This window comes from Chiroxiphia lanceolata, chromosome 15 (assembly GCF_009829145.1).
Source record: "Chiroxiphia lanceolata isolate bChiLan1 chromosome 15, bChiLan1.pri, whole genome shotgun sequence".
NCBI lineage: Eukaryota > Metazoa > Chordata > Aves > Passeriformes > Pipridae > Chiroxiphia > Chiroxiphia lanceolata.
In genome coordinates, this window is record NC_045651.1 from 3,217,301 (window position 1) to 3,240,020 (window position 22,720).

Genomic DNA, 22,720 nt, shown 5'->3' on the forward strand with positions numbered 1-22,720 from the left:
TGCCGCTGGTGTCACGTGTCCGTCCCCGCGCTCCCGGCGCTCCCGATGCCCCGGTCCCGGTCCCGGCCATGCTGCGGATCGGCCCCATCGCCGCCGCCGCTTTCGCCCGCCGGGCACCGCCGCGGCACCGCCTCGCTGGGAACCGGGAGAGCATCCCCCGGTCCTGGCCGCCGGCTCTGTCCCGGGGTGGCGGCGGCGGCGGCGGCGGGAGGGTGTTGCCGGTGCTGAAAACGCCCAAGGTAAAGGCGGGGATTGCGGGCGGCGCCGGTGGGTACCGAGCGTTCCCGCGCGGCCCCGCCGCTCACGGCTTGTTCTCCGTGTCCCGGGCAGGGCACCCGCGACCACCCGCCGGCGCAGGCGGCGCTGCGGGAGCGGCTGCTGGGCACCGTGGTGTCCTGCTTCAAGCGGCACGGGGCGGCCGCCATCGACACCCCCGTGCTGGAGCTGCGGGTGAGGCGCGGGGGGAACCCCTCGGTGCGGGGCGGGACCCCCACGGCGGCTGTGGGACATCGCCCTTCTGCTCCCTCCCGCGGGACGGCACCCCCATAGGGGCTGTGGGACACCCCCCTTCTGCTCCCTTCCACGGGACGGGACCCCCATAGGGGCTGTAGGACCCCCCTCTGCTCCTTCCTGCAGGATGGGACCCCCATAGGGGCTGTGGGACACCCCCCCCTCCTGTGGGACTAGGGAGCTCCGTCTTCCCCCGGAGATTCAGGGCAAGTCTGAGGGAACCCCTCGTGTGGGGAGGGCAGAGGTGACAGTCCCTCTTGGGACCTGTGGGGGAATGGAGAGGTGGACCCAGGTCCGAGGGGGCTGGAGGGGGAATGTGTGTAATGGCCACCCCGGCTTGACTTGAGGAGCTCTGGGGGGGACTGAACTCTGTGCCCATCCCAGGGGACCCTGTGCCCCACAGCCACCTGGTCACCAGCCCCCTCGTCCCTCCCCAGGAGACGCTGATGGGGAAGTACGGGGAGGACACGAAGCTCATCTACGAGCTGCAGGACCAGGGAGGGGAGCTGCTGGCCCTGCGCTACGACCTCACCGTATCCTGAGCTCCCCAGGGGACAGTGGCACCCCGAGGGGATGGTGGCATACCACCTTGTGGGGTCCTCCTTGCCCTGCCCTGCCTGCAGGACCCACTGGGGTGTTGGACCCCCGTGTCCACCCTGCCTGGCTGTCACTGTCATGACCCCATCTCACACCACCCTCCAGCCAGGCCAGGACCCACAGCAAAGCCCCTCCCATGGGCTGCAGACCTGCCCCAGTTTGCTCCTCTGTACTGGTTTTATCTCCTCCCATTTACGGTCCCCACCTCTGCCCTGCCCATCCCACCTTCCCAGTGCCCTCTGGAGAAGTGTTTGCTGCAGGAGCCCATCCCAGGCCTTCTCCACCTGCACATCTCACTCAAAATCTCTTCTCTTCAATGTCTGTAGGGCTGTGCTGTGCACTGAATTCCCTCTGATCACACTGTGAGAGGGTGGAATGATGAGAGAGGGTCAGTGTGTGCATAGTGTTGTCCTGAGTGGGTCGGGAGGAGGGAATGGAGCTGTCCCAGTGTTGGAGGAGCTCAGCTGCTTCATTCTACTCATCTGCAGTCCAGGCTGATGATTTCCCTAAAAATCATAGAATATCCTGAGTTGGAAGGGACCCACAGGGAACATCAAAGTCCAACTCCTGGCCCTGCACAGGACACCCCAAAAATCCCACCGTCATTGTGAAAAATAGTGGGGAGCAGCTGGCAAAGGGAAAGGGAGACGGGGAGCCTCGGAGGTTCAGCTTTGCAGCTCCAGGGATCTCCCTGTTCCCATCCTTAACTCCCTGGGCCCAGGTGCCCTTCGCTCGCTACCTGGCCATGAACAAGGTCAACAACATGAAGCGCTACCACGTGGCCAAGGTGTACAGGAGGGACAACCCGGCCACCACCCGGGGCCGCTACCGCGAGTTCTACCAGTGCGTGAGTGTTGGGGTGGCAGGAGGGTTTTCCTGGCTGGAGCACCTCCAGCGGCTGCAGAGCAGCGTGGTGTGCCCGGCCAAAGCCCCTCAGCCGTGCCAGGAGCCTCCGTTGCTGCTTCTGCCCCCAGGACTTCGACATCGCCGGGCAGTTCGACCCGATGATTCCCGATGCCGAGTGCCTGAAGATCGTGCATGAGATCCTGAGTGACCTGCAGCTCGGGGACTTTGTCATCAAGGTGAGGCCAGGCAGGTTCTCTGTGCCGCAGTGGGAAGCAGTGGTCATTGTTCCTGGGGTTTTACACAGCAGTGCCTATTCCCCCTCTCAGTCCTGATCCAGGAGTTCATTCTGCCTCTCTGCCTCCTCATGCTAAAGGCTGGACCTGAGCTTGAGCTGAGAATGCCAGATTTCCTGAGTCTGCAGTTGGCAGAGTTCTCTCCAGGACTAACCGCAGTCCCCTGCAAAATTCCAGCAGCCAACTAGAACCATAAAGTCATGGAATGGTTTTCATATCTCTGCACCTTCCCTTCCCATGGGAAAGGCAGGTGGAAATGCCAGCAGCTGCAGCTTGCCATACACTGGGACCAAAGGAATGACACTGGGGGGGATATCCCTGAGTTAAGTGTGCCTCTCCCTCCCCCAGGTCAACGACAGGCGGATTTTGAACGGTGTGTTTGCTGTCTGTGGTGTCCCAGAGAGCAAGTTCATATCGGCCTGTTCCACCGTGGACAAGCTGGACAAGGTCAGTGTTGGGCTCGTGGGGAGACACTTCTAATCTTGAGCTGGGCAGTGTCATGGCCCCTCTTGACATAAAGAGGGTCACAGCAGCAAAATTGTTGGCGTGGTTATCTTTTGGCGTGGTTATCTTGGAATGGTTATCTTGGAATAAAACCTGGTGATTCCAGTGGTTTGTTAAAAAATCCTGAGAGAGAGAGAGAGAGAGACAGATGATTAGTGAGATGTGCAGGACGACAGTCAGCAGAGTTGTGCTCATATGGGCTGGTGGAGGCAGTGGTGAGGAGAGGAGAATGTCCTGTGGGAAACCAGTGAGTGAGGAGAATGTCCTGCAGTAACAGATGCCCTTCTGTCCCCTCACAGGTGCCGTGGGAGGAAGTGAGGAGCGAGATGGTGGGAGAGAAGGGGCTCTCTCCCGAGGCTGCGGATCGCATCGGGGAGTACGTCCAGCTCCATGGTGAGCACTGGGGGGTCGAGCCCTTGGGCTTGTTCTGGGGATGGAGGGTGCACAGGGCACACACACGGCTGGCTGGGGCCACTGTGGCTGGTGCTGCTGCCCTGGCACACCTGAGGCAAGTCTGGTTCCTACAGGTGGGCTGGACCTGATTGAGCGGCTCCTGCAGGACCCAAAGCTGTCGCAGAACAAGCTGGCCAAGGAGGGGCTGGGGGACATGAAGCTGCTGTTCGAGTACCTGACCCTGTTTGGCATCACAGGGAAGGTGAGCAGGTGCAGGGGCAGGAGGGGGTGATGCCCTGGGGGGCCCCCCGAGCACCCAGTGACGGGGTCACCCTCGTGCCCTGCAGATCTCCTTCGACCTGAGCCTGGCCCGGGGCCTGGACTATTACACGGGGGTGATCTTTGAGGCTGTGCTGCTGCAGCAGGAGAACGAGCACGTGGAGGAGCTGGTGGGCGTCGGGAGCGTGGCTGGAGGCGGCCGCTACGACGGGCTGGTGGGGATGTTTGATCCCAAGGGCCGGAAGGTGCCCTGCGTGGGGGTCAGCATTGGGATCGAGCGGATCTTCTCCATCCTGGAGCAGAGGCTGAAGGTAGGTGCTGCAGGCAGTGCGTTGGAGGAGGCTCTAGGAAGTCAGCTATTGTTTATTAGAGCTCTACAGCTCCATGGTATTCAAGGGAAAATAATTTTGGGGGTGAGGGTGGCTCCTTTCATGCCTGAGTGTCCATGCACAGAAGACAGAGCCCTTTTCTGCAGCCCATCAGGATGCAGGTGTGGGCAGCTGAGGGCAGCATTCCCTAGGAGATGTCAAGAAAGTGTTAAGGGCAGCCCTGAGCTCTGGGCCTGGCTCTGAGCTTTTTGCCCCAATCACTTTGCTCCTCTGTTGCCTGTGAAGTTTCCTGTCTTGGAGATTGGGAAGCGATGAATTCAGTATTGTCTGTGACACTCACTCTGCAATGAGCACCCCAGGAAAGCCTCTGAGAAGATTCATCACTCTGTGTTTAGTTCTGAGCTTGTGATTCCTGGCAGAGGAGGCCGAGGCAATGTGTTTGTACCTGGAGAATCAAAGGAAACCTTGGAATTCTGTCCAGGTCCCATCTGGGAGGGAGTCCGAGGTCGCACGGGAGCAGCAGCACATGATCAACTACTGTGACACAATGCAGAGTCTCTGGGGGGCTCATTAAAGGTGCTCAGGTTGTCAGTCACTGAGTTAAGGTCTGGAGATGAGGTGAGGTGCTGTGAGCTGCAGATTCCCTCAGACCCAGTCACTCCCATGAGCGTGTCTGTCCCTCCAGGCTTCTGGGGAGAAACTTCGCACAACTGAAACCCAAGTGCTGGTGGCTACACCCCAGAAACACTTGCTTGCTGCCAGACTAAAGCTCATCTCCGAGCTGTGGGACGCAGGGATCAAGGTAAAGGAACCACTTGGGCTCGGTGGTGTCATGGGTGAGGGAGGGAGAGCCTGAAGGAGCTGTAGCACAGCTAGACCAACTCCATTAGTTGTGTTCTCTTCAAGATCTGGGCCTGTCTGAGATCACAGAGCCATTCAGGTTGGAAAATACATTGAAGATCACAAAGTCCAACCGCTAGGTCTAGGCACAGAAGAACAGCCCAGAGCACTGAAGGCAACCCCTTGCTGCAGGGTTTCATGGTGGCTGCTTTGCTCCATATCCATCAAAGCAAATTTGGGTTAGTGATTTGTCCTTCCCCCTCCCTGCTAGGCAGAGATGCTGTACAAGAAGGATCCTAAACTGCTGAAGCAGCTGCAGTATTGTGAGGACACAGGGATCCCCCTTGCTGCCATTGTAGGAGAGCAGGAGCTGGCAGACGGAGTCGTCAAGCTGCGAGATGTCTCAACACGAGAAGAGGTGAGAATGTCCTTTTATCCACGTGTCAAAAGTGCTTCCAAACTCTGGAGATCACTGAAAGGCTCTGGGTTTCCCCTCAGTGACATTTGGGAAGCCATAGCACAGGTCTGTTGGGTGTCTCCAGAAAACCAGTCACAAACTGTGTTAGTACCCAAAGCAAGCCTTTGGTCCTTAGAACTGTGCTCTGTTCTAATGCTGCTACCTCCCCCTCTCTTTGCTTTGTAGGTTGATATCCCAAGGGAGAAGCTTGTCGATGAGATCAGGAGAAGGCTGGAGCCCTGAGGACTTCTCTGGCCAGAGCTGCTTGGCTGAACTGCTGTACAACTGGAACCCTGCAGTGTCCTTAACCATTCACTGCCAGCTGCGGCCTGGTTACCATCCCCCAGCCTAAGGCTCCTTGCCTGGGCTAAGGCAGCGAGAAGAGAGGAGCCAAGGGGTTTTAAAAGCTATGGGACAGCGCAGTCACCAATTTTAAGTTCTGGTTAAATGCTCTGAAGGACAGGTTGAGCTTGTGGGTTCCTAATAGTGCAGTCCCTGCACCTGTACAGGTATTCCCATCACTGCAGGTGGTGTTTCCATGGGCACAGACTGGACATGGTGCAGCTCACAGAGGTGCAGCTCCAGCAGGATCAGGCTGAGCTCTGGAGTGGGGAGGGAGCACGATGGGCACCCACAGACCCAGGACATGGGGTGAGGAGGGCAGTGGAAGGGCCAGTCCTACTCCCAGCCCACACCTGGGTGCTGCACGGGGCTGCGGGACCAGCCCGAGTGGGGGTGATGCCGAAAAGTCAGAGAAGAAACTCTCTAGACTCATTTTGAGTATAGAAAGCCAAAAACCACACACGTTTATTGCAGTGCCGGATGCATCGGGAAAAATCCCAAAGGATGCACCCCGAATCACACAGATTTCATAACTTCATACCATCCTCTAATTACAGATTCAAGGAGGGGATGTCCCACCCCATTTCCCCCCAGAGGACGCTCCCCTCGGATTGTTTTTCTCTTGAGTGCTTGGTTTCCTGCCTTAGGGACCTGGTTCAAGGCCTAAACCCAGCCTTGCCTCGTCCGTTTCGTATCCTTTCTTGCTTTTATCAGTCTCTTCACAGCTGTGAGCAACTGCCTCTGTTTTACCAAAATTCTTGCCTGTATGAATCTTGGCAAGAAATTTCCACACTACGCGCTTCCCCTTGAGGACTTCCAACCTTTACTGAAAACACACGAGCTCCACGGCTGACACTCTCCTTTTAAAATGTCAAAAATACATAAATTCTGCGGCTAACAGTTTCTAATAAAGTACTTAATTTTACGGCTACGGGGGTGGGGGTGGGTGGGGCGGAGAGCACGTGTCCCATCAGCGAGGGGGCCGGAGCTGGGGAGGTGGGGGCGCACGCGTGGAGGAACTCTGTATTTTTACATATTAAACAAAACAAAACAAAAAACCCCGAATTAAACAAACCAATTAAAAAGAAACCCCAACCCAATGATAAACCCGACCCGGCCCTCTCGCGGGTTTCACTTCCGGGTCGCGGCGCGTGCGCAGTTCCCGGCGGGAGCGGGGCGGGCCCGGGGCGGCCATGGCGGCGCAGGAGGCGGCGGTGCGGGCACAGGCGGAGGCGGTGCGGAGGCTCAAGCAGGACAAGGCCGATCCCGACGAGGTGCCGGGGGGAGCTCCGGAGATTCCTGGGATTCCCGGGATTCCCGGGAATGGGGTGCCTTTGAGGGAGGAGCGGGGGTGCTGGGAAGACTGGGAGGGGCGGGGAATGGGGCGCTGCGGGTGTTGGGGTGGGGGAAGAGGGGCTGGGGGGAGCTGGGAGTGCTGTGGTGGGCTGGGGTTGCTGGGCTCACGGGGAGGGTGCCGGGGGGAAACTGGGAGTGCTGGGAAGCGGAGGGGGCTGAGGGTGCAGGGGAGACTGCAACCGGTGGTACTGGTGTTAGGTGGAAGGATGCTGGGGGTGTTGGGGTTGGCAGGAGGGTGCTGGAGGCGGCCGGTGCTGGGTGCACGAAACGGGAACTGATGGGGATGGGGATGGGCACTGGGGAGACAGGTGTGGATGGTGGGGATGGGGGTGGGCACTGGGGAGACAGATGTGGATGGTGGGGATGGTGATGGGTGCTGGGGAGACAGATGTGGGTGGTGGGGATGGGGCTGGGCACTGGGGAGACAGATGTGGGTGATGGGGATGGTGATGGGCATTGGGAAGACAGATGTGGGTGATGGGGATAGAAGTGGGCACTGGGGAGACAGATGTGGGTGGTGGGGATGGGGCTGGGCACTGGGGAAACAGATGTGGGTGGTGGGGATGGAGGTGGGTGCTTGGGAGACAGATGTGGGTGGTGGGGATGGGGATGGGCACTGGGGAGACAGATGTGGGTGGTGGGGATGGGCACTGGGGAGACAGATGTGGATGGTGGGGATGGAGGTGGGCACTGGGAAGGCAGATGTGGGTGGAGGGGCTGGGGGTGGGCACTGGGGAGACGATTATGGGTGGTGATTGAGGTGGTAGGAGTCAGGGAATGCTGGGGATGCTGAGATAGGGGGGGTTGTATCAGAAGTTGGAAGTACCAGTGAGGAGCAGGGAGTGCCCCTCTGGTTGCTGAGGAAGTGGGAATAGTGGATGTATTGAGGCTGGGGAATCTGGGCACACTGGGAAGGCTGAGGCTGAAGGTACAGGGGAAGGCTGGGCTGGTGGGTGGGCTTACCCCCAGCTCCCTGCTTGTTCCCTCCCCAGATTGCAAAGGAGGTGGCAAAGCTGCTGGAGATGAAGGCCCAGCTGGGGGGAGATGAGGGGAAACCCAAGTTTGTGCTCAAGACCCCCAAGGTAACTGCCCCCAGCACACTCCTGTGCCTCTCTGTGTGCACATCCTCCCCCAGCACCCCACACACACCTCTGGGCAAAACCCCAGCGCAGACACACTTACCTTTGTTCTCATTTCTGTTTCCCTTTTGCTTTTAGCAGCAGAGGGGAGAGGGGTGGAAACATCTTTGGTAGCACCCAGCCCAGATACCCACTGGCTTAGAGACTTTCTGGTGCTTATATGACAAGTTATGAATGCTGCTCACAAACAACACCGTCACTCAGGTTATGGTGATGCCACTGACATAGGAGATCACAGAAATATGGAATAGTTTGGGTTGGAAAGGACCTTAAAACTCATCTAGTTCCAATCCCCTGCCATGGGCAGGGACACCTTCCACTAACCCAGGTTGCTCCAAGCCCCGTCCAACCTGGCCTTGGACACTTCCAGGGATGGGGCAGCCACAGCTTCTCTGGGCAACCTGTGCCAGGGCCTCCCCACCCTCACAGGGGAGAATTTCTTCCCAGTGCCTAAATGCCTCAAAACTGTCTCCCTTTTCCATTTCCTTTATTGTGTTCTTTGGTAAATGTATTTGTGGTGTGAGCCCTGAAAAGTTGAAGGGTATTTCACTGTTTAAAGTTGTGGAGAAGGGGATTTTGCAGCTCTGTGAGTGCCAGGGAAACACAGTTGAGTTTCCAGCCTGTCTCAGCCCCGTCAGTGGCTGCCCATCGCTGAGCAACCTGTGAGTGGGGGGTTAGAAGTGCCTGGTCTCTGCTTCCTCCTGCCTGCAGGTCCTAGAGAGTGAAAGTGGGAGGTCTAGTTAGTTACCAATGATTTATTTGTTGTTGAGAGCCTAAAGGTGATCACTGAAACAATTCAGTGACAAAGCAAAGAAATGGGAAGTGAGCACATTGTGGTGAACCATATGCAGGCATTCCACAGGTGTTGCATTTTAAAAGATGATTTTTCTCTATGTTTGGAAATTTTAGAGCTGCTGATTGTTCCACACCTTCAGAGCGTGCCTGTCCTCTGGTTGTACATCTTGGGGTGGCTCGTTGGGCAGGGGTCTGGCTTATAGGTGTGAATCAGAGCTGGGGGCAGGTCCTGGCTGCGCTGCCAGGCTCAGAAGCTCTGAACTCTGACTGTTGGATCTGTTTAAGCTCCTTTGTTTCCTATATTGTGAAACTCCTGACTTATATTTCCCTCTGCAGGTCATGGCAGAGTCTGTCTGAGCTCTGTCCTGATGTTTTCCAATGTTTTTTGGTGCTACCTTTTACCAATACCTGGCATCTGGACCTGGTCTCTCTGACTCCATTAGCAGCTTCTTCCTGTTGTTTCTGGCATCTCTCTCACTCCATGCCTCTCACCCACAGTGTCCTTTGCTCCCTCTTTCCTTCCCTCACCCCAGGGCACGCGGGACTACGGCCCCAAGCAAATGGCCATCCGGGAGAGGGTCTTCAGTGCCATCATCTCCTGCTTCAAGCGCCACGGGGCAGAAGTCATTGACACACCCGTGTTCGAGCTGAAGGTGAGTGAGGGCACAGCAGGTTGGCTGAGCTGGTGAGGATCCTCCAGTTGAAAGTGTCGAGGGTTGAGTTTCCTTTTTCCAGCTCCTAGGCACCCTCGCTTTCTCTCCTGCTCCGGGGCTCTTCCCCTGCCACTGAAGGTGCTGTTTGTTTGTTGTTGCGTTGTAGGAGACGCTGATGGGGAAATACGGGGAAGACTCAAAGCTCATCTACGATCTGAAGGATCAAGGAGGGGAGCTGCTGTCCCTGCGCTACGACCTGACAGTATCCTGCCACAGCCTGAGGGGCCTTGCCTGGCCTCCTTTTGGGGCAGTGCTGCCCTGAGGGGGAGGGAGGACCCCAAATTGACAGGGAGAGCGTGAGCAGGTAGTGTGGTTCAGTGGGTGCAGAACCCTTGCTCTGTTATTTACTGTGTGTTGCTTCTGTTTGGTGAAGGAATGCTTAGAACCATGGAATATCCTGAGTTGGAAGGGACCCACAAGGGTCATCGAGTCCAACTCCTGGCCCTGCCCAGGACACCCCAACAGTCCCACCCTGTCCCTGAGAGTGTTGTCCAAATGCTCTTTGAGCTCTGGCAGCCTTGGGGCTGTGCCTACTGCCCTGGGGAGCCTGTTCAGTGCCCCACCACTCTCTGGGGGAAGAACCTTTTCCTAATATCCAACCTAAACCTGCCTGACACCATGCCCTGTGTGTGTGGAGGTAAGGAAGATTTGTACTGAATGGGGTTTCTCAGGGTACCCAGACCAGGCTGCTGCAACACACAGCCCACGTGAGACTGAGATCCAGCCTGAGGTGCTGCTGGAAGATGCCTGAAGGGACACTTAATGGTAGCATGTGTGGTCTGTGTCCTGGACAGCTGTGGAGACCTTGGGGAGCAGTGACAAGTCCAGCTGTCTCTTAGCAGTTCTTCACCCCATAGGTGCTGGGTTTTGGGAAGATAGTGAGGACCCAGCACTGCCTGTGACTGGTAACTGGAGGGTGGATGATCCCTCCCTGTTCCCATCCTTAACCCTCTGTCCCAGGTGCCCTTCGCTCGCTACCTGGCCATGAACAAGATCACCAACATCAAGCGCTACCACATTGCCAAGGTGTACAGGAGGGACAACCCCGCCATGACCCGGGGCCGCTACCGCGAGTTCTACCAGTGTGTGAGTCTGGCTGTTGGCAGGGGCTCTGCAGGGGAGGCTGTGGGCTGTCAAAATGCAGGATCTAACACTGTGTCACCCTTCCCTGCGGCTGTGGAAAGCTCTGGAGGATTCACTAATCTTCTCCTTAAGTGTGCCCTCACGAGTGTGAAAAACAGCTGGGGAGTGGGAGAGTAGGAGTGACAGCTGTGACGGGGTGTTGGTGTGGTGGGCAGCTTTGTCACAGAGCCCCCTGCTATCACCACCTTCACCCTGTGGGGGAGGGCAGCTCCTTCCTCCGTCCCACAGCACTTGCCAGCTGGGTGGAGGGGAAAAATTTCCTTCTGATCCCAAATCTGGCAGCGGTTCAGCTCTGGGTGTGTTAGCAGGACACACAGACCAGGCTAGGCCATGGTATACACTACTTGTGTGCTGTGTTCAGTCAATCTTCACTTCAAAGGAAGGGAAGAGCCAGAGGCCAAATTACAGAACAGGTAACAAAGCAATTTCCTTCGTGGCTCTCTCGTGGTAGCCCTGAGGAACAGCTTTGTTCTGCTGTACTGACACAGTCCCCGGGGGCTCATATTGCAAACAGTTATTTTGTTTGAGAATATTCCTGCTTCATCATACAATCTCTGGGGATACCTTCCAGCTCCAGCTTGGTGATTTCCCATTTCCAAACAACTCAGGGTCTTCATCTGCTGTCCCATCTGAAAGACTGTTCCAGGGTAGCTCACTCCTAGGATAGCTAGAAACGGTCTTCTAATATCCAGGCTAAATTTATTTGTATCTGAGTACTTCTCCTTGTTTAAAGACTTCAGCTCTTTAAACAGTAGCTGTCATCCCTTGATATGGATTCTTCCCCTTTCCTAGATGAACATTTGGGAAATGTTTAGTGAAATCTTCCCCTCCTTAGGCCACTTAAATCAAGCTGTTGCCTTCTTTCCCTGGAGTTATGGAGTTTTTTCCTTCTCTGCTCAGCCTAGGAGGTTTTTCTTCCTCTTTTCTTCAACATAATTCACCAGTCCCTGGGTTTTTTTCAGTGAGATTTCATCTGTGCCATGTACAGTGGTAGCAGCACTTTCCTGACTGTACTTGCTAACTCAACTTCCACAGGGATTGCATCAGCCCTTCTTGCACTCAGCTGATAAGGATTAACTGATGTGATGTCATCTCTTTCCTCCTCCAGTTTATTTTGGGAGCTTGGTGAAGCCCTGTTGAAATTTACCCACTTAGTTAAAATTATTCCTGTACTCAAAATCTCACTGAAGACTTTGCATTTGGGGATTCCTAAATAGGAGTCAAAGAATGGCTCTCTTGTTGCTTCTGTGTTTTATTTCTCTCTGAACACTGATGTTGTCCTTGTTGTTTTCCAGTCATGGGATATCAACCTATTAAAATACCTTGATGTTGGGCTTTAGTTATTCTGTGTACTAGTTCATCTTACAGTCTCTGGTGGGGACCACTCAGGCTTCTTGATCTCATTTTCTCTCTTGGCAGTTGAAACTTTGGTTATGCCTCAGTTTTGCTTCTCTTGTCTTCTTCCATGATCATTAACTTGATTGGCATGTGTGTTAAAAAAACCCCATCCTAAGAATCAAGGCAAAACATTTGGCATTTAGGTCATAGCAAATGAGAAGTAGTTTTCTCCTCCCCTTCCTGCTTCCTTTGTTCTATTTATTTACTGCTGATGGCTCTGCTGGCTCCTTTCTGTCGTTCTTTCAAGGATCTCTGTTTCAGAGTGTCACAGGGTCGGGGCAGCAGGTCACAGCACACAAGCTCTTGGCAGTGCAGTGGACACAACAGCACTGCTGCCTTCCATGAAACAAGGTCCTCACCCACATCCTGTCCCTTCTGGATCCCATCTGCAAGGGGTGGTGCTCTCTCACCTCCCAGTTCTGTTGGTTTCTGTACACCAGCTGCTGTCACCAGCTGAGCTGAAGGTGTTTTGCTGCAGCCATGGATTGCTCACTGCCTTTTCCTCTGCCCCAGGACTTCGACATCGCCGGGCAGTTCGACCCGATGATTCCCGATGCCGAGTGCCTGAAGATCGTGCATGAGATCCTGAGTGACCTGCAGCTCGGGGACTTTGTCATCAAGGTGACACTGGGCTTCTCTGTGCCATGGTGGGAGGCAGTGGTCATTGTCCCTGGGGTTTTACACAGCAGCACCTGTTCCCACTCTCAGGCCTGATCCAGGTGTTGATCCCATCCTCTGCCTCCTCATGCTGGACCTGAGCTTGGGCTGGGAATGCCAGGAGATTTCCTGAGTCTGCAGTTGGCAGAGTTCTCTCCAGGACTAACCACAGACCCCTGCAAAATTCCAGCAGCTGACTAGAACCATAGAGTCACGAAATGGCTTGTGTTGAAAGGGACCTTAAAGGTCATGCAGTTCCAAATCCCTGCCACAGTCAGGGACACCTTCCACTAGCCCAGGTTGCTCCAAGCCCCGTCCAGCCTGGCCTTGGACACTTCCAGGGATGGAGCAGCCACAGCTTCTCTGGGCAACCTGTGCCAGGGCCTCCCCACCCCTATAGTAAAGAATTTCTCCCTAATATCTGTTTCAACAGGTGACTGTCATGTTCACTGCCTGCAGTACAACAGGCTCTGGTTCAGGATCCCTGCCCTTATCAGCTCCTGATACCCCCTTAGCAGGGGGTGTGGTGTTGCCTGCAGACTCCTGCCTTCCCAACAAGTCCTTTCTGGAACTGAAGCATTTTCACTACCCATGGAAATGTGAACCCAGCCAAGCCTTGGCCTCAATTACCTACTATTACAGAACACAAACTATGGAATTCACGATACTATCAATAAAAAAAATCCTTAGTGAGGTTTTAACATAGTCAGATGTCCCTTTGCTCTTATACTGACAGGGCACTGAATTCGTCTTCTTGACCCATGGTCTATTCCTGAGCTGTTTTTACATGTCTACATGAGAGGACTCATAGGCCCTGATGGTTTTTTGTCTCTGTTGAGTGGAGGTGTCTGTGGCTCTAGAAGGAAATGTGAAGGCTCTACCCAGGCTTGGGAGGAGTCAGTGGTGCTATTTGCTCTGCTCTGGGCAGCTCAGCTGCCCAGGAATGGGGAAAAAAAAAAGTCTTGGCAGACATCTAGTCTCTCTTGCATTCTTAAAGCTAGAGGGGAGAGAAACTGGACATGGCTGAAGCATCTGTTTGAGTCCATAATTCCTGATGTGCTTCCTCTCCCCCAGGTCAACGACCGGCGCATCCTCGATGGGATGTTTGCAGTTTGTGGGGTCCCAGACAGCAAGTTCCGAACCATCTGCTCCAGTGTTGACAAACTGGATAAGGTATGGGCTGCAACTGCTGCTGCTGCAGTCTCAGTGAGCCTCCTGTCCCCCTGTCCTGCAGTGGTCCAGGAGAAGTGGCTGGGAAATGCTGATTAACATGGAGTTATTCTTGTTCCCACCTTTCCCTGGAGGGGAGGCATGCAGGGCACAGCAGTCACGTGGGGAAAGTGGATGCTCTGCTTTCTTCTCCAGTAGCTCACGAGGTCCTAATAAATGGAGAGGAGGGAGGGGAGAAATGCTCTTCACTTGAGAGGTTCAACAAGCCAAAGCTTCAACTGCTAAAGGTGCTGCTGCTTATGAACCAGGCTCATGAAAAACTGCACCAGACTGGGCCAGGGCATTGAAAAGCCTTTTTGAATGTATTGGGTTGAGTCAGGTGGTGTGAGGAATTGCAGTTGTGTCCTGGGATTACAGTACAGCCCAAATTGGAAGGGATCTTGAAAGATCATCCAGTCTAACCTTTACTAAAATTTCAGACTTCAGTTGCAAGGCTAGTGTGACATAAAGGTTAAATCTCTGGTAATGTAGGAGTAGAGGAGTGCAGTCCTAAATGACAGTGTGTAACAGGACAGTTTGGAGGTGACAGGGCAGAGCAAAATGGAAATCCACAGGTGAGTCAGCTGGCACAGTCGTGATGTTGTCCAGGACCCTGCTCATAAACACTGTCCTGCAAGGTGCTGCTGCTGTTTGGTGATGTGATGTGATGTGATGTGATATTCTGCATCCCTGAGGAGGACACAGAACCTGCAGCCCTGTTCCAGCATGATCCAGGCACCACTGGACAGTGTGTGCCTCTGGCTGTGTGTAGGACCCTCAGGAAGCAGCAGTGAGAAGTGAGGTGGGTGTGTATGGGGGAGGTTTCTGTATTTTACCTGGAAACAGAGAAGAGGATTTGGAGTGAGAAGGAGTAAGAGATGTCTGGTCACTTCATTCACTCTCTGTTGATTTGGGCTGGTAGCACAGGTACTTTTATCATGCTGAGAATAGATGTGACTGTTTGTGTGGTTTCCCCAGGTTTGGTGTGACACTGAAAAGCCACCTCATTTTGCAGCTTCCCCTGTAAGACACAAGGCAGGAGGTGCCCACAGGTTTGAGTTCAGCGAGCTGCCTGGAGAGCACTGGCTGTTGTGAGGGTCTCCAAGGGATTCAGGCCATTTTGTGGCTTTTGGGAGGAGGGAAAGGTGCTAGAGTAGGGGCAACTGATTGTCTTGGCTGTAGGCCCTTGTCAGATAAAGATGCTGGAGATCAGTTTATAAGTGTGTTATACAGTCCTCCTCTAATAACTAAGAAAGAGAAACCTTGAAGCAAAGTGCAGTCTGAAAACTCAGATTTCTTGGCTTGGGATCCGAAGTAGAATTTGGAGGAACTGTGTGTTCAGAGTCACATGGGGGACACTGTGGGCTGACTGTTTCAGGGAGTGCTCCAACCTTCCTGTGAGACCCTGTGAAACACAGCAGCCTTGTGTCTCATCTCAGGTGGTCATGGTGCTTTGTTGAAGAGGGAACTGCCTTTTCCCTTGGAGGCCTCCTTGGATGGTCAGATGAAGACAGCTGGAGGAAGTCTCACAGCCCTGTTAGGAGGGAGACCTATTGTACAGGCATGACTGAAGTGTGGGTTTGGGGGCTGTGTATGTGTGGAAAAGCAATAGGAAGGGACCACTGGGCTCTTTTAGAGTGGGATTATTTATGACTAGGTACCTAACCAGGGAAGCCAGAGCACCAAGGTGGCTTTCAGATTCAGTGTTTTTACAGTACTGATGTTCAATTCTGGACAGAAATCAAACCCAAAGTATTTTTGTAGGGTTGGGGCACAAACAGACTGTGCAGAGGTACAAGAAATGGAATTAGGACTGCATGACTGTGCTGTGAGAACTGCTACTTCTCTCATGCACCCTTTAACCACACTGAAGGGTTTCTGCCGTGCAAAGATCTGTTGGTGGCAGATGTGTCTGTTCATCTGCATGTGCAGGGCCACCAGAACTGTCCCTGGGAGAGCCCACATCCCTGACTCAGTGGCTGATGCCCTTCTGTCCCCTCACAGGTGCCGTGGGAGGAAGTGAGGAGCGAGATGGTGGGAGAGAAGGGGCTCTCTCCCGAGGCTGCGGATCGCATCGGGGAGTACGTCCAGCTCCATGGTGAGCACTGGGGGGGTCGAGCCCTTGGGCTTGTTCTGGGGATGGAGGGTGCACAGGGCACACACACGGCTGGCTGGGGCCACTGTGGCTGGTGCTGCTGCCCTGGCACACCTGAGGCAAGTCTGGTTCCTGCAGGTGGGCTGGACCTGATCGAGCGGCTCCTCCAGGACCCAAAGCTGTCGCAGAACAAGCTGGCCAAGGAGGGGCTCGGGGACATGAAGCTGCTGTTCGAGTACCTGACCCTGTTTGGCATCACAGGGAAGGTGAGCAGGTGCAGGGGCAGGAGGGGGTGCTGCCCTGGGGGGCCCCCCGAGCACCCAGTGACGGGGTCGCCCTCGTGCCCTGCAGATCTCCTTCGACCTGAGCCTGGCCCGGGGCCTGGACTATTACACGGGGGTGATCTTTGAGGCCGTGCTGCTGCAGCAGGAGAACGAGCACGTGGAGGAGCTGGTGGGCGTCGGGAGCGTGGCTGGAGGCGGCCGCTACGACGGGCTGGTGGGGATGTTTGATCCCAAGGGCCGGAAGGTGCCCTGCGTGGGGGTCAGCATTGGGATCGAGCGGATCTTCTCCATCCTGGAGCAGAGGCTGGAGGTAGGTGCCTTTGGTGCTCAACTAAGCAGTGGTTTACATCTTTCCCCAGCATCCCTAATCCAGCAGATGCTGAAGTGAATGTTCCTTGCCACAGCCTCTGGAGAAGCCAGCCAGGCCTCTGCTGTGCTCTGCAGCAGGAGCCAGAGCCAGGACATAACCACCAAATCTCTGGCCTGGCAGATGATCTCTGGGGCTCCCACTGAAGGCAAGATCCTTCTTCCCACAGGCCTCAGCTATGGCTTCTCCAGCTGCTGCTGTGGGAGGCACTTAAATCCTCAGCAATGCCAGGTACCCAGGGCAGGTGCCTTGGTGTTCCCCCCTGCATTAGGCGTCTGTGACCCCAGGTTCTCCTTGGCAGGACAGCTTTGCTCTTCAAAGGAAACAGCAGCTTCACACATCTATTTGTCCTGCCTATGGCACTACAGAGATGAGGCAGGGATCAGATGTCCCAGGGCAGGAAGCAAAGTGCCTCTGAGGGTTTCCCAGATACCTTTTTCCTTTTTCCCTGTCCTCAGAGTTGCTGCACCAGTGTGTCCTCCATCCCAATCAATGGGTGCAAAATAGGTCTTTGTAAAAAGACCTCCCAAAACACTGCTGCACTTTCTCCTCCCCCAGGGGCCTGGTGTTGCTTCTTTCCTGGCAGCCAGACACAACTGGAATTTCTAAACAGAAACTGAATTCCTCCCCCACCACCTCCAGTCCTGGCCAGGTTTGTTCCTCTGCAGGTGACCTTTTAAAGGCTGCTCCCTTCAGCAAGGCAGCAGGAAAATGCCACTTGGAGTATCCAGCATCTGCCACAGGAGCTGGTGGAGCATCTCAGTTTGCTGCTGTTAATTTAACCCCTAGTTGGCAGCTCAGCTGTAGAGCAGAGCCTCTGTCCACCTTCTGCAGGGCTTGCTGCTCCTGAACTGCTTGGAGCAGATCTCTGGGAGGCCCTTGGATGCAGAGGAGCAGGAGGGAGGCTGTCTTAAGCACCCCATCATGGAACAACTGCAGGAAATGAGATTCTGCTCCAGGAAGGGGTCTATGGAACATTCCTGATTCCGAGTTCTTGCAGTTCATCCTGCTGAGCCTGATCCTCCTCACTGCTGAATCAACAGACCTGGGGTGGTGACCCCTCCTGCTCGTGGAATCTCAGATCCCTCAGTTATGTCTGTGGCATCTTTTGAGTCTTGTCCCCTCTCTAGGCCTCTGAGGAGAAGATCAGGACAACAGAGACGCAGGTGCTGGTGGCCTCTGCCCAAAAGAAGCTCCTTGAAGAGCGGCTGAAGCTCATCTCCGAGCTGTGGGATGCTGGAATCAAGGTATGACCCACTGATGGCAAAGTCAGGAGCTGCCTGGTCCACTCTCTGTGCCAGGAATGGACCAGATCTGGCTTTGCTTTGGGAGGAAGGAGTTAGCAGGGAGCAGCTGGGGGCAAACTGCCTCTTCCCAGTGTCCCAAATCAGGTGCTCTCCAGGAAGGGCTGGGCAGCAGGGCTTGGTTAGCCCTGTTAAACTGCAGGGCTGCTCTGTGGTATCTCAGGACAGATTCCCAATGGGCACACTGCCTTGATGAGGGGAGGGGAAGGGAATATCTCAGTGCTCTGCTGGGCTCTTGGGCCTGTAGGGACACCCCAGTGACATGGACTGAAGCCACATCCACATATCTGTTAACACCCCTCGAAGGATGGTGATTCCAGTACTGCCCTGGACAGCCTAAGCCAGGACCTGACCTCCCTTTCTGGGGAAGAAATTTTCCCAACATCCAACCTAAACCTCCCCTGGCACAACTTGAGGCCATTTCCTCTTGTCCTGTCCCTTGTTCCCTGGAAGCAGAGCCAAACTGGCTCCCCGCTCCTGTCAGAGAGTTGCAGAGAGCAAGAAGGTCCCCCCTGAGCCTCCTTTTCTCCAGGCTGCCCCCCCCAGCTCCCTCAGCCCCTCCTCGTGCTCCAACCTCTTCCCCAGCTCTGTTCCCTTCTCTGGACACTCTCCAGCCCCTCAACATCTGTCTTGTTGTGAACGGCCCTGAACTGAACACAGCCCTGGAGGAGCCTCAGCAGGGCCAGCACAGGGGGACAGGCACTGCCCTGCTCCTGCTGGCCACACTATTTCTGATACAGGCCAGGATGCCCTTGGCCCTCTGGCCCACCTGGGAACACCTGGGCTCACGTTCAGCCACTCTCAACCAGCACTCCCAGGGCCTTTCCCACTGGGCAGCTTTCCAACCACACTGCCACAAGCCCATAGCTCTGCAGGGGTGGTTGTGACCCAAAGTGCAGGACCCAGCACTTGGCCTTGTTAAACCTGGTGCCCAGCCTTCTCCCTGAGCCCGTCCTCTTCCCACCACACAACCACAGGCTCACCAGGCCAGACCAGCAGTGCCTGGCTGAAGGGGTGCAGTGGAACAGCCCAGTTTGATGACAGTGTCATGCCCTGGTTCTCTCCCAGGCAGAGATGCTGTACAAGAAGAACCCCAAGCTGCTGAACCAGCTGCAGTACTGTGAGGACACGGGCATCCCTCTGGTCGCCATCGTGGGTGAGCAGGAGCTCAAGGATGGAGTCGTCAAGCTGCGGATTGTGGCAACTAGGGAGGAGGTGAGGCCTGTGGCAGCTTTGCCACGGGGTGACAGGCTGTGTGACCCTTCAGCCCAGCTCAGCCCAGCCCTCCAGACCCAGTGGGCTTTCCAGCAGCTTCTGTAACACCCCACATTCCAGTTCCTTGCCCTATTGCAGCTTCTTGGAGCTATGGAGAGCTGTTGTCTCCAGCTCTGGAGAGTTTTTTGTCATATAGTCTCCCTGAACTCCCAGCAGGAGCCTGGAGCACAGAGGGGTGATTCAGTGGGCTTTTTGTCCACCACACAGGACCATTGATGAAGGTCCTGGAGGTGCCCTCTTAGAATGAGTGGGAACGAGCAGGACTTGTAACCCTGTAACACTGCAGGGCTGCTCTGTGCCTGTTATCTCAGGACAGATTCCCAAAGCAGGCAGCACTGGAACCAGTGCATAGGTCACTGGCTGGATCACTGGCTTTGGAACCAGTAGGAAAGAGTGGGAAGAGCACTGCCCTCCCAACCACTGAGCAGGAGAGGGCTTGTTGGGATTGCAGGCAGGTTCCTCCTCTTACAGGTTCAACTCCTGTGGGTCCTGCAGCCCATTCCATCCCCAGAGAGGAGCTGGTGACACCCCAGTGTGACCTCCCGAGACACAGGGCCACGACTGCAGTGACACATCAAGCTGCTGGAGTTGTGTTGAAGCAACTTTGTTCTCCCCCCTGTGCAGGTCAACATCCGCAGGGAGAGCCTGGTGGAGGAGATCAGGACAAGAACGAGCCAGCCTTAAACCCCCTTTGGGACACGTCTGCTCCTCGGTTGGATTCTGGCTGACAGATTTCCTCCTGTAAATGCCTTGGCCAGGCTGTGCAGCAGCGGGTGGGGGGTCGGGGGGGCTCTGAAAGCTGTATTTATTCTTGTCTCATGCCCTCCCTCCCCCGGCGGGAGCAGAGGCTGCGCCAACCCCTGCGCCCTGCCCTGGCCCTCGAGAATGTCGCTGGGAAGACGTTGTGGAGTGGCTCTGGCAGACCCCTCTGCCGCAGAGACCCGTGGAGCCCCAGCAGACCCCGGCGGGCTTGGCTGCAGCTTCTTGTTCCCGTCGCGTTGAATAACCATCCCGGCCCGTCTGGCTGCAGGGCGGTGACCTTCTCCCCAGCAAAATGTAACGGCGCAGCTCCCAGAAACATAATAAATCTGTCTGTCCCCCGCCGTGACTCCTGTCCCTGCTCTCCGCTCGGGGCAGCGATTTGCTCACCTGCCTCGCTGAGCCGGAGCCGGTTTTTAAAGGTCACTGTGGCTGTTGCTGCAGCCGCGATGTTCCCTCCTGCCTCCGCATCCCCGCGCTGCTGTCAGACCGTGACAGGTCCCCCCGGAGCCGGCGGGAGCTCCATGAGCGGCTCCCCCTGCCCCGGTCATGGGTGGGACGGGCCCCTCCGGTGTCTGTGGGTGCCCCGGGGTGCCCCCCCCGCCCTCCTCGCTGCTGACCCACACGTCTGGCCGGGTGTCCCCAAATCGGGGCAGGTTTAAACCCGCGGCTCCCTCGCGGGGAGGGAGCGCGGGGGCCGTTCCTGACAGAGAGGGTGGGTGCGGGTCCCCCAGCCCGTCCGAGGCGGAGCCGGGAGCGCCGCTGGGACCTTCCACACCCCGTCCCGAGCAGCGGGAACAGCAGGAGGAGCTGCGGCGATGGAGGTGGAGCAGGGCGCCCTCGGGGCGCTTTGCCCCCCTTGCTCTCCCTTTCCTACCCTGCCACTCCCTTGCATTGCCTTGCCCACCCCTCCCATGCCTTGCCTCGCCTTTCCTATCCCTCCATGGCCTTTCCTATCCCTCCCTTGCCTTGCCTTGCCCCCTTGCCTTGCCCCCCTTGCCCTACCTACCCCTCCCTTGCCCCTTGTGCCGGTGGGAGCTCCCCGAGGGGTTCTGTGGGGCCCTTGGGGCCGGGACCCCTGGATGGTGTTTTTATTTTATTCTGTTTTTTTAATTCTATTACTAGATATGTGATGTTTATTTAAATAAAGGTTGTAGGGCTGGGGTTGAAATGCCATCTGTTGGGGCCAGGGGGGACATAAAGGCTGGAATGGGCACCCTGGGACTGGAGCCAGAGCCAAACCCACGTGGAGCTGAAATGGAAATGTTGGGGCTGGAGCTGAAATAAATCCCGTGGGGAAGGGGATGGAGCTGTAGCTCGGGGGCTGCAGGAGCTGCCTGGGGGGTTCCAGCCCCCCCAGTGGTACCAGGGGGCTCAGGGCTGACCCTGGGGCTCTGAACCAGCACTGGGGCACCTTTGGGATGGGGGCCCGGGGGCTCAGTGGCTGCTCCCAGCCCCTGGTGCCGGTTGGGGGGGCTGTGGGCAAGTGGGGTGTGAGACCTGGGGCAGGGGGAAGGTGTGTGTTGCAGGTCAGGTCTCATTTCCCCCAAAGCTGGGGCCCCATTGGGACAGAGTGGCTGGAAAGCTGCCCTGTTGGAAAAGGCCCTGGAGGTGCTGGTTGACAGTGGCTGAACATGAGCCCAGGTGGGCCAGAAGGCCAAGGGCACCTGGCTTGTGGCAGCAGGACCAGGGCAGTGACTGTCCCCCTGTGCTCAGCAACACAAAATATGAGGCCATACAGTGACTTCAGACACTGCCCAGTGGACTGATTAACTGTCTGCAAACACTTAAACATGAGGAAGTGTGGGTGATAATCTGTGTTTTAACATCACAGTAAGGCCAACAGAGCTTCCTCTTCACAAACTGCCAAATATAAGCACATTGTGTGGTCTTCAACCTGGAAAATTACCAAAATTAAAATTAAATAATGTCCTTATTAAAATACTGATAACACCAGGCACTAATTCTTACCTGGTTTAAATGAAGACAAATGGTATCTCTATAGTTGAAGTTTGATGTTGATTCAATATTTCCCCCAGAAATAATTTATATTGGGTACTTAAGGCTTAAATGTCTTCTTGTGATCCTTTTGAGTACATACCTTAAGTCTTTACTCATCATAATTATGAAGCAGTGGAACTAATTAAAAAGAGAGCAGTACTGCCACAATGGAGGTAATTTGGACTTTAGTTTAAAGCAGTAAAAATATGCTTGGAACTCCTTGATGTAATCTTGCATCACTAGCAGGAATCCTGTAAATTACCAAAGGAAAACAGCCCATTTGTGCTGGTGATTCAGTGGTTGAAGAGTTGCAAAGTTCTAATTCCTGCACTAATGATGCAGCTGAAGCTCTTTGGTGACCTGGGGGTGCTGGTTCCGGGAAACTTCAGAACTATCTCCAAGAAATTAGATGAAGAGAAGAGCAGCATGTACTATTACTGATACTTGGAATTTTAGCTGTTCATTCAAAAATCATATCAATTATTCGTGCTCCAGAGTGTGTGTGCTTCAAATTGTCAGGGAATTGATTTCCTCCACCCCCAGGCTTTCTGAGTTAGTAGTGGGTGACAGGAAAATTTAAATGTATTATCTGAGTGTGTGTGAAGTCATTTGAGAAACTGAAACTATGGACACTTCTGCACCCTGTGTTATGAGAGAGATGTGAAATTATTGGAGGATATTTGATAATTGCTGCACAGTGTGTTCTTGTTTTTTCAATAGCTGGGAGGAAAGTGAGGGGAAAGTGGAATCATCACGTAATATTTCACTTGATTTTTTTATGAAGGGTTTTCATAAGCTGAAAATTATTGATCAGTCACAACAGAAACCTCCTTCT

The 22,720-nt window shown here is 55.1% G+C and overlaps 2 protein-coding genes across 3 annotated transcripts; both read left to right on the plus strand.

Annotated features, from left to right (window-relative positions):
* The first annotated feature begins 68 nt into the window (after window positions 1-68).
* On the plus strand, window positions 69-6,165 carry LOC116794594 (histidine--tRNA ligase, cytoplasmic-like). Its single transcript, XM_032703368.1, has 12 exons — window positions 69-239; window positions 331-450; window positions 948-1,043; window positions 1,829-1,954; window positions 2,082-2,189; window positions 2,595-2,693; window positions 3,050-3,143; window positions 3,278-3,405; window positions 3,491-3,733; window positions 4,437-4,553; window positions 4,863-5,009; window positions 5,235-6,165. The coding sequence occupies exons 1-12, from the start codon at window positions 69-71 to the stop codon at window positions 5,289-5,291; spliced, it is 1,506 nt and encodes a 501-aa protein (XP_032559259.1). The 3' UTR covers window positions 5,292-6,165.
* A 376-nt stretch (window positions 6,166-6,541) lies between these two features.
* On the plus strand, window positions 6,542-20,233 carry LOC116794375 (histidine--tRNA ligase, cytoplasmic). 2 transcript variants are annotated; one of them, XR_004359769.1, is made up of 14 exons: window positions 6,542-6,664; window positions 7,739-7,828; window positions 9,214-9,333; window positions 9,500-9,595; window positions 10,354-10,479; window positions 12,448-12,555; window positions 13,666-13,764; window positions 15,805-15,898; window positions 16,034-16,161; window positions 16,247-16,489; window positions 17,677-17,793; window positions 18,919-19,065; window positions 19,750-19,866; window positions 19,971-20,233. XR_004359769.1 is itself a non-coding variant. In XM_032703008.1 (13 exons), exons 1-13 carry the CDS (start codon window positions 6,584-6,586, stop codon window positions 19,807-19,809), a joined length of 1,509 nt encoding a protein of 502 aa, XP_032558899.1. In that variant the 5' UTR covers window positions 6,542-6,583; the 3' UTR covers window positions 19,810-20,233. The 2 variants fall into 2 exon arrangements, 1 of the variants encoding a protein (XP_032558899.1); XM_032703008.1 differs by having other exon boundaries at window positions 19,750-20,233.
* The last annotated feature ends 2,487 nt before the right edge of the window (window positions 20,234-22,720 follow it).

Coding starts and splice junctions, on each gene's coding strand:
- LOC116794594 (XM_032703368.1), top strand. CDS start 69: ATGCTGCGGATCGGCCCCATCGCCGCCGCCGCTTTCGCCCGCCGGGCA. Junction 2,190..2,594: donor TCGGGGACTTTGTCATCAAG/GTGAGGCCAGGC, acceptor TCCCTCCCCCAG/GTCAACGACAGGCGGATTTT. Junction 3,406..3,490: donor TGTTTGGCATCACAGGGAAG/GTGAGCAGGTGC, acceptor CGTGCCCTGCAG/ATCTCCTTCGACCTGAGCCT.
- LOC116794375 (XM_032703008.1), top strand. CDS start 6,584: ATGGCGGCGCAGGAGGCGGCGGTGCGGGCACAGGCGGAGGCGGTGCGG. Junction 6,665..7,738: donor ACAAGGCCGATCCCGACGAG/GTGCCGGGGGGA, acceptor TTCCCTCCCCAG/ATTGCAAAGGAGGTGGCAAA. Junction 9,334..9,499: donor CACCCGTGTTCGAGCTGAAG/GTGAGTGAGGGC, acceptor GTTGCGTTGTAG/GAGACGCTGATGGGGAAATA.